The sequence below is a fragment of the Rutidosis leptorrhynchoides genome, chromosome 2, assembly GCF_046630445.1.
Source record: "Rutidosis leptorrhynchoides isolate AG116_Rl617_1_P2 chromosome 2, CSIRO_AGI_Rlap_v1, whole genome shotgun sequence".
NCBI lineage: Eukaryota > Viridiplantae > Streptophyta > Magnoliopsida > Asterales > Asteraceae > Rutidosis > Rutidosis leptorrhynchoides.
This window is the reverse complement of record NC_092334.1, coordinates 685811954-685822803: the sequence shown is the minus strand read 5'-3', so window position 1 is coordinate 685822803 and position 10850 is coordinate 685811954. Positions and strand designations below refer to the sequence as shown.

The following is a 10850-nucleotide window of genomic DNA, read 5'->3' as shown; positions in this document are numbered from 1 at the left end:
GCTATGTGCTGCTAATTATGGTTCAGGGACGTTACTAGCATTATGATGGTCTGGGTTCTTGGGTTATTCGAACAGTAAGGTCTAGCAGGGCTGCTACAACGATGGAAAATGATGGCTGCAGCAACGCATAGCAAATGTTGGTGTGGTTTTGTGTGGCGATGGTTATCGAAGTAATATAGAAACGGGTAGTGAAAGTGGTGGGTTTAACTGTTTGAGGTAGTGATTGGTGGCGTGGTGGTGCTAAACAGATAGCAGAAAGGAAACAGCATAAAATGGCATTTCTTGTACATTCGTAAGGTGTTTGTGGGTTGTGGATAGTGGTGGTGCTTCACAATCACGTTTAAGAGAGAGAGAGGAGAGAAAGAGAATTCAAGGTGATGGAAGGTATAGGCGGTGGTGATTATTGAAGAAGAAGTTTAGAATTTGCAGGTAAATTCACGAATGATATTAATGGTGATGAGTTCGTAATTTCAACGGAAGAAAAGAGGAGAGAAAAGAGGAAAAAAATGTAAGTCGTGAGGGTCAACAATGGAGTGGTGGTGGAGGTTTCTAGTGGTGGTGATCGGAGTTGTCGTGGTGGATTCATGACCGTTGATGTTGGATATGGTGGATTATGGTGGTGAGGTGAGGTGGCCGAATGGTGTCTCGGTGATGAAGTTTGGTGAAGTGGTTGGTCGATCAAGAGGAGAGGACAGAGAAGAAGATACAAAAGTGGGTTTTGAATTAGTTAAATGCATCCTTATGTAAGTATATATCTTTATATATGTAAATGTATAATAAAGTCAAGGATGATTGCTAATCAACCACAGTAACCAAAACTAAATATCTGAATGTATGTGATGACCTGAAAAATTTCGACTTATTTAAACTAATTCTCTACGATTTATAATTTTGACACGTTAAACAAAGTCTGTTAGATTGAGTCTCAAAATTTTAGAACTGTTTCATATATTCAATTACCTTTGACTACTCTCGACGATTCATGAACAATTATATGTATGTGTGTGTATATATATATATATATATATATATATATATATATATATATATATATATATATATATATATATATATATATATATATATATATATATATATATTATAAGATGTACAAGTAAAAAAAACGACTTTTCTACAGTAAAAACGATTTTGCTACAGTAAAACACTACTTTGCTACAGTGCTACAGTGAAAACGACTTTGCTACAGTAAAACCCTATTTGCTACAGTAAACACTATTTGAGACAGTAAACACTATTTGCTACAGTAAACACTATTTGATGTCGATGAACTAGCAAACAAAAGCGGATCAGGCGGCCATGCGATCGCATGGCAAAAACACTGAAAACTCATGCGATCGCATGGGCTACAGTAAATGAAAAAGTATTATAAATACGCCAGATTCTGCTCGACTCATCTTCACACTCTTCTTCTGTAATTCATATTTATATTTATAATTTTAAATTTTAATTTTAATTATAAGTTTAATAATAATAAAGTATATTCGAGGGTTTTTTAATTCGGGTTTCAAACCGTTTTAAGCTAAGGAAATATTGGGTATTGTTCGGGGTATTGTTTGTGAATCCAAGACCAACCATACGGTCGTCTACCATCATTACGTCTACGCAATTTGCCTACAATATTGAGTCTCAATATTGAACAGTGAGTTTATAGATCCCTTTTTAAATACTTTAAATATTTTTAGGCTGAGAATACATGCAATTTATTTTAAACGCAATAAGACACAAGTACATACTAAATTCTACACTGAGTTAAACCAAAAATCCCTTAGCTTTGGTAACTAGTAGCTGCCAGTACATAGGATATGGACTGGTGGGCGCGAATAATTGTATATGGATCCATAGGGCTTGACATCCCCTTCCGAGCTAGAGCGCTAGCCTTTTAACGGACGTATGTTATTTGAGTTTATGACACGTTGGTTTGCGTGTATTAAAATGAATGGGGTAATTATCATTATAACGTTAAAGTTTAGTTACCAGGGTGCTCTGTTACGTAGAATCTATTGATAAACTTTTGATGAAATCTTGTGGTCTATCTTCATATATATTTATGACTCGAGCAATTAAACCTATAGCTCACCAACATTCGTGTTGACTTTTTAGCATGTTTTATTCTCAGGTCCTTAGACTGCTTCCGCTGTGATGTGCTTGTTGCCTGTATGGAGTCTCTCATGCTTTGTATAAAGTTTATTGCATTCGAAACAAAACTACGTTGTGTAATAAATAATTGGACTGTGATGTCATCCTGTAAAATAAAGACTTATGTATTTTGAGGATTTGCTTATACCTAAGCACTCGCCCACATGCTTATAACTTTCTTTGTTTAGAAAGTCACTTATTTTAATGAATGCAATATTTTATCAAAACGTATCATATAGAGGTCAAAACCTCATTGTGGAATCAATGATTAACGTGCCGCGTCAATAGCGATTTTGACGGGTCGTTACAGTTGTATAACAGTTAGCCGCCTTAAATTATTAATTTACTATTCCTTTCACGGACTGGAGTTCGTACTCTGATGTTAATCAGTGGGGATAAAAGTATTTCAGAAAAATCCCATATTTTTAAATTAACTATATTTATTTATTTTGGTCATTATGGTATAAAATTCGATCATTAACTCTTAAATAAAAATTACATTAATTATTCACTCCCAATCCCAAGTAAAATATAAAAAGTTTTAATATTCAACAAATAGTTCCTAAATACATTTTTAATAAGCCTAAAATTTATATAACTCATTTTCGAATCACCATTTATTTTAAAATCACATAAGTTCATTTTAACTTGTTTACTATCAATTGAATGACAAATGAGTGCTACTATCGCTCACTAATTAAATTCAAATCAAATATATATATTCAATGTACTTCAATTATAGATATTGATATATTTTAAATAATAATTATTATAATATCATATTTTATTTTATAACAACATATTATATTTGAATTATATTTTCAATTATTATATATATACACACCTATCTATTTACAATTAATTGTTCGTGAATCATCGAACATCGTTAAATGGTAACTTAACATATAAAAACAATTCAAAATTTTTGAGACTCAACATTAGACTTCGCTTATCGTGTCAAAAATCAAATAAGAATTAAGTTTAAATTTAGTCGGAAATTTCCGGGTCGTCACCTAGACCAACAAACAACAAACATAGGGTGGTATGCATCATTTCTCCGCACAAGAATAATGTTTGCACACGAAATCCTTACCCAGTTATTATACATGTCTCATAACGTTATGAAGTGATACTATGTATTACAAGAAAAACATAAATCCCATAACCAAATAGGTCATTTGAATTTTATTCACGTGTTAACGTTTGTTTATGTTGAAGGATCCCTTACCAATAACCAGGATATAGTGAGGACATAACAAATGGTATTAAATGTATGCACACAACCACTTTTCCCTATCTTTTGCGATGTTTATCGCTTTCCTTTTCACCAGTAAAGTTGTTTACGGACAAGATAATTGCAATGTGTTGCTTTTCATATACTCGCAAATGAATTGACACAATACTCATTACACAAATTCGTGTGTCATACTCATCTTGCCTTTTTTTAACCCGGGATGATTTTGTTAGAGCTTAATACTTGCTCCGTGTCGCAAATAAAAAATCAAGGATTTGCTGTTGATGACACATTTCGTTACACTAAATCACATGAGACCATTTCCATGAACTCCCTTTCACTTGTTCATCATATTCTTGATCACAATAATAGCCTATGTCAGAACATGTAAATGTTGTGCTGCTTTCCTAAACAATAAGGAAATGTTCTGGATAGCACATTCCCCTACCCTTTATTATCCGTATGTAAAGTGTCGCATCATTCAGCCAAGCATGATGACCATGAACATTCAAGTTCATCATGAGGGGGAGAATATATATATATATATATATATATATATATATATATATATATATATATATATATATATATATATATATATATATATATATATATGAAAGATGATATTGTCATATTCAACAACAAATTACAAGACATCAAGAATGATTCTTTTACTTGGATTCGCCGCAACAAATTGTCAAGACTTCAAAGTATTAGACTAAAAAGACTTGTTTGTATGAGTGGGAGCAATGAAGTTTACCACCCTACATCTGATGGGGAACAAAAGATCTCAAATGTCAAGATTAATCATCTTCCCTACATTCTCCCTTTTTGAGTAATTCAAGATGATAAAGTTTCTGGAAAATGTTGTAGTGTACTACAAATTTAAAAGATATCCGCTCAGCAAATATTATATACTCCTCAACATTTGTACTTGAAGATTTATCAAGATCTCTTGCAAAGAGGAGTTTTTCAAGATTTGTAATAAACTAAAGATTATTAATCACATCATATATCTAAGGTGGAGATTGTTAGGAATAGAACTTCTAACAATTTATAGATATATGTTATGTGATTAAGTAGTTAGACTTAATAAATTTGTGCTTATATGTAAGGAGATGGTATGAGGTATAAATATCATCTCCACCACTAGAATAAGCAAGCCATCCTATTCCATACCATACTTAAGTATGTATTTTCCCCATTTACTCTCAAGGACATTGCTTGGAGACTATGTCTTAGTTGTCACATTAACTGATCAATATCAAGTTACTTGTTGAAGAAAGTCGTAGATCAATTTTGATATTGATTCCATTGCCATATAGAATGTAATATACGAATTCAGATTTATATATCAATTGTTAAATTCTATCAGACCTGTTTTTTAGTTGTATTAATATTCAGATTCATCTTCAAGATCTGTTGTTGGTGCACTCATATTCATCTTCAAGATTCATCCTTGTTCATCACAACCTACTGTCCTAAACCAAATTATCAATTTTAATACGAATTGAAGCTCAAATAGAGGAATAACAGTTGCTTTTTGAGCAGTTTTCTCATCTTGATCATTAAGAAAACTAGTGGAAACGGTCAAGAGGGTTGGATATCTGACCACATGATTCGAGGTCATATTGATTATTTCTATTACCTTCTTGCTGGAATTAGTGCAGGGGCGTTGGTTATCTACATATGTAATCGAGGGAGATCCTCCTGATATGGTTTGTTACGAAATAATTCATCAAAGTATGTTTAACCAATATAAATCTAATGTAATTTAATAAAATTTATACACAAAAATGTGTAATCGATGTCGATATTTGAGCAAAATATGTATGTTTTAACTAATATTATGTTCAATAGTTTAATATTTTGTAAAGTATATGTATAAGGAATAAAAATTTTGTTTTAAAATATTTTTTAAAAAAAACATTACACATACATCATAGTTCATATATATCATACAAATGTAAATTATTTAAAACATTTCTTCAATTAAGTCTATAAGTGTTGCAAGACTTCTTTGTATACCAAATTTTTTGTTGTGTTAGATAGTTTGTTATCCTTGTCTAAGATTAATATCTTGATTCCTTGCCGATTAGTAACCCGAAATAGTGCAACGTATTGTTGTCCATGACTAAAGATCGGTTTTAGAAGAAATAAACTGATACGCGATAGTGATTGTCTTTGACTTTTATTTATTGTCATTGCAAAGCAAACCGACAATGAATATTGTCTTCTTTGGAATCTGAAAGGTATTCTCTTGTCTGTCGATACGATAAGCACACGTGATAATGCTGTAATCTTCCCCACGTTTGATCCCGTTAAAATTTTTGCTCTGATGATTTTTTCTCCTAAATGAACAATTTGTAAACGTGTACCGTTACACAAACCTTTTGCCTGATCTATATTTTGAAGTAACATAATTGGTACACCAATTTTGAGCCTCAGATTGTGTTTTGGTAAGCCACCAACTTCAATACTATTTAGGAAATCGGTAGTGTATGATTCATTACTAAAGTCAGCATTTCTCTGTGACGCACATATACTGTTTGAGCTCAAATATGACCTTTCTTCTCCTTCCAAACACATCATCATTCTATCATTAATGATGTTAACTACTTCATGAGTTATAGCAAGAATTGCACGTTGCTGATAATATTCTGGATTGCCAAGATTAAGAAGATAATCTGGATAAATAGTTGAGATCATAGAACCAATTGGATCATCAACATTTGTTATCAAAAGATCTTGCGGAATTTCAATATCAAAAACTCCGTCTTCAGATTCACTGACATCACCATTGCTTATGTCAAGTATCCATTGATCAAAACTTCTAGTATCGGCATCAGTTTCAATATCACATAATCTCATGTTAACTGTAAGTTTTAAAACAGTAACATAATCCCACAAATAGGAAGAATTTATAGATGCATCTACTATATCTTCTCTTCTACCTTTTTGAATAACAAGTAATATTTGCCTAAAATCACCACCAAACACAATTGTTTTCCTCCCAAACAGAGTATCCATACTATCAGGATTGGATTGACGACATATATCGCGCATAGAACGATCCAATTCTTTAACACACATCTTGTTAACCATCGGGGGCCTCATCCCAAATAAGCAGTTTTGTCCTCCTAATGAGCTCACCCAATTTGCTGCTTGGAGAAATAGTACAAAATGACTCATCCGTAGGATGAAGCGGTATGTGAAAATGTGAATGAGCCTTCCGACCTCCAGATAATAGCAAAGCTGCTATCCCACTTGACGCAACATTTAAAACAATTTCTCCTTTACTGCAAAATGCAGCTGAGAGTGTTTTCCAAAGGAAGGTTTTTCCAGTACCACCATAACCGTACAAAAAGAACACAGCTCCTTTGTGGTGATCAACATATTTTATTATCTGGTCGTATACCTCCTTTTGTTCGGATGTTAACTTTGTAATGAAATCTGAATGTTCATTTGCAAGTATAATTTTGTCGTAGGAGAGCTCATTTATAATAAAATGGTTTTTTGAAATATTCCTTGTATGATTCAATGGGCAAGGCATTGAATTAAAACTTCTCAATGAACTACTATTGCGTTGAAGTAATTTGTTAATCTCTTGTAAAGTCAAATCTTTTAATAGTTCAATCTCAATTTGCATTCCTGCAATGAATTAAATTTAATTTATTAATATAGTAAATATGACAATTTAAGTATAATATAATTTAAATATCGTTACCTGTTCTGTGGGGATGCACGATATCCATCGACAAATATCGAAATGTTTTCTCAAATACAACTTTAGGTCGACTCACAGTGTTAGATAATAGTAATTGTTCAAATAATTTTCTGACGAAATGACCACCCTCCCCAAAAAACGCCTCTTGTATACCTTCTATATACTCCTTATCATCATCCAATAAACCTAAATCGTAGCAAGCATCTCTGTAGCTATTAAATAACTGACCATTTACCATCCGGATATCTTGATAGGAAGTTGGACCTTTAACCTTGTTGATTAGTATTGTAAGAAAAAACAGATCACCAGACGCTGGTGTGTCACACTCTCAAATAGGGCCTGGAGTATTTGTGACTAATTATATCAAATCACAGATGTATAAACGAGAACGACTCTATATGAGACGTTTTATTGAGTTTTGCGGCGGAAGATAAATAGATTACATTGTATTTAGAGTATTAAATGTCCTTAATTGATATGATATGTAATGAAGACTCCAAGCATAGCAAGCAATCATCATCAAAGCAGCAGATATACAGCGAAAGCAATATTTAAGTACCTGAGAATAAACATGCTTAAAAAGTCAATACTAGGTTGAGTGAGTTCATAGGATTATCATAAATCAATAGTTTAGTATAGCATTAGACCACAAGATTTCAGTTTAAAGTTGATTGATACCCATCATATCATTCTAAAAAGAGTTGATGTTTGTAATATCGTGACTAAACAGAATTCTACCCCGAGACACCTTGAATAGTCAGTGTCAGTTTGAATCATTATTATGTAACCAAAGACCAACGGTCAAATGGATAGAGACGTCACTCTCAGTAGCGCTACTCACAATAACTAAGTTTGCGTTCATCAAGCAATTAACGATATTACGGCAGGGATTTAGCATGACAAAGCACGTATTCAGCATAAAAGTTTGACTACTTGTGTCTAACATGTAAAACAGTTATAAAAGTTGCGCATGTATTCTCAGTCCAAAAATATAGATAAAAAGGGAGCTATGAAAACACATGATACGATATGATAGTTTGTAGTAATTATGCGTATGATGGCACTGAACAAGTACAAAGTTGACCTCGGATTCACGAACCTATATCAGTTTTATATATATTAATACATATAATCAAAATTGAACAAGTTTACATATATATACATATATATATATATATATATATATATATGCATATATATATATATGTATATATATATATATGTATATATATATATATATATATATATATATATATATATATATATATATATATATATATATATAATTCATTAGTTATATCTTTTTTATTTTTATATGTTTCATATATTTTCATTTTTTATATATAAAAATATTAATTTGTGTTGTTTATATGTATTAAATATATTTTCTTATATATATATTATTTGTTTGTTAAGAATAGTAATTATAATAATACTAAAATAATATTTGTAATGATAATAATAATACTCAATAATGATAATAATGTTTATGATTTCTTTAATGGTAATAATAATGATTTAATAATAACAATACTTATAACAATAATAATAATGATAACATTTTTTAATAAAAATGAAAAGTTTAATAATAAGAATAATCAAAATTATAATTTTTGGTAACAATACTTAATAATGATAATAATCATATTAATGATAATAATGATAATAATACTTATGTTAATAATAATAATGGAAAAACTAATAATTATAATAATAATAATACATACGTTAGTAATAATAATAATAATAATAATAATAATAATAATAATAATAATAACAATAACAATAGTAATAATAATAATAATAATAATAATAATAATAATAATAATAATAATAATAATAATAATTAATAATAAATAAATTATAAATTCGATTTAAATACATATAAAAATTGTAAAAATTATTTTTGATCAGAATAATATCATATTAAGGTTAGGAAAACTTTAAAATTATTTTATTTAATTTTTCTCTAATTATTTCTTATTTATATCGTACATACACATATATATTCAATAATTCATTTTAATTACTTAATAATTATAATTCGATTACAAATAAGTTTATAATAAGTTTTCATACTTAATATTAATTGTAGAATAATTATAACATGATATTTATTTTTATTTCAATTACATATAATTATAACATTATTTACATATTTCGGTAAAAAAATTTTACCGAAGTAAATAGTAAAAAGTAAAAAGTAAAAAGTAAAAAAGAAAGAAAAAAATACTTACTTATTAGTGATTCTTCAAAGAGAGAATGAGAGAAATTTTGGTGCGAGTTTGAATAAGAAATGAGGGGTATTTATACTTGAAAAAAATTAGGTAAAAAGAATAAAATAATTAAAAGAAAAAATATTTTAATTCTTAATGGGATTTTAATAATTAAAAGTATTAAATGTTAGGTCATGGAATCAACTACAAAATAAAATAATAAAAGTAGTAGTCCATTATAATTTTAAAATAAAAAGTAATTTATTTATTTTTCTTTTTTTTAATTTTTTTTAAATCAAGAAAATGATTTATTATACTTCTAAAAATATTTGTCAATATATATATATATATATATATATATATATATATATATATATATATATGTATATATATATATATATATTAATAAACAAGAATTTTTGTGTAAAATATTAAATAATTTCGGTATTTTATATTTTTTTATAATAAATAATTATGATTTTAATTTAATTATAATTATTAAATTATAGTTTTATTAAGTTTATAAATATTATTACATTTGTATATAATTGAATTTATTATATAGTTAAATACTACATAATAAAAGCGATATAAAGTTTATTTATTATAATTTAGTATAACCTTATTATATAATAATTATATTATTAATCAAGAGTACGTTGTTGACTAAAAATTACTATTCGGTCAAAGTTCATTATATCGTATATATAAATATATATAACAACCCTAATTATATAATACGTATAATCATGCAGTAAACCTTAGGGTCATTTTAGTAATTTCAGAAGTCAAAAAGTGAGGGTTGTCACAGTATCCCCCTGTTAATGGAAATTTCGTCCCGAAATTTAGTTGTTGACATCAATCGACATTGGTTGTAAACAGGTGTGGATATTTTCGTTTTTATTTGGTTTTCACGTTCCCAGGTATACTCGGGGCCTTGCGTGAATTCCAACAGATAGAATATTGTTTTGTTTCTAGCATTTAAATCTTACGATCTATAAATTCTACGAAGTGCATTTTATTATTAATGCGGAGGTTATCTAAAGAATTTAACAAGAGTGTCATTGATTAGATTTTCTCAGAAGAGGTGATGACGCTATACAAGCATTTCAGTAAATTGGATACATGAATTGTGTTATGAATAATATTGAGCTTATTTAAACCTTGAGCATTTATGCTACAATATTAGAGTAGACAAAATAGAGAGGAGTTCATGAAAATCATAGTCATGAAATCTGATGGAGATCGTCATTCTTTACATCAAGAATGATGAATATGAGTTGAAAAAATAGAGTTTTATCAACATTGGGTAATATGAATGGAACGATTTGATTATAGGAAGAGTATAAACGAAGCTATCGTAAAAGAGTGAATGAGAAAATTAAATGTTCGCCTTAACTTTTGACGTAGTCACGATTGATTTCCGAAATTCAAGGAATTAAAGGAAATCTTCGTAGTCTATAGGATTTGATTCTCCGGTAATTAAGGAAATTAGGATTTTCTTTAATTAAATGCG

General features: G+C 29.1%; 2 protein-coding genes across 2 annotated transcripts; both read right to left on the bottom strand.

Annotated features, from left to right (window-relative positions):
* Positions 1-5389: 5389 nt before the first annotated feature.
* On the bottom strand, positions 5390-6484 carry LOC139890334 (uncharacterized). Its single transcript, XM_071873221.1, has one exon. The coding sequence runs from the start codon at positions 6482-6484 to the stop codon at positions 5390-5392; it is 1095 nt and encodes a 364-aa protein (XP_071729322.1).
* Positions 6485-6488: 4 nt separating this feature from the next.
* Positions 6489-7356, bottom strand: LOC139890333 (uncharacterized). The gene is made up of 2 exons (XM_071873220.1): positions 7119-7356; positions 6489-7042 (listed from the first exon to the last, which is right to left on the bottom strand). Exons 1-2 carry the CDS (start codon positions 7354-7356, stop codon positions 6489-6491), a joined length of 792 nt encoding a protein of 263 aa, XP_071729321.1.
* Positions 7357-10850: the final 3494 nt, after the last annotated feature.

Excerpts from the sequence above, each read along its gene's own strand:
- LOC139890334 (XM_071873221.1), bottom strand. The coding sequence starts at position 6,484 with ATGTGTGTTAAAGAATTGGATCGTTCTATGCGCGATATATGTCGTCAA.
- LOC139890333 (XM_071873220.1), bottom strand. The coding sequence starts at position 7,356 with ATGGTAAATGGTCAGTTATTTAATAGCTACAGAGATGCTTGCTACGAT. Across the intron at positions 7,043-7,118 it reads CGTGCATCCCCACAGAACAG|GAATGCAAATTGAGATTGAA; the intron begins GTAACGATATTT and ends AATTCATTGCAG.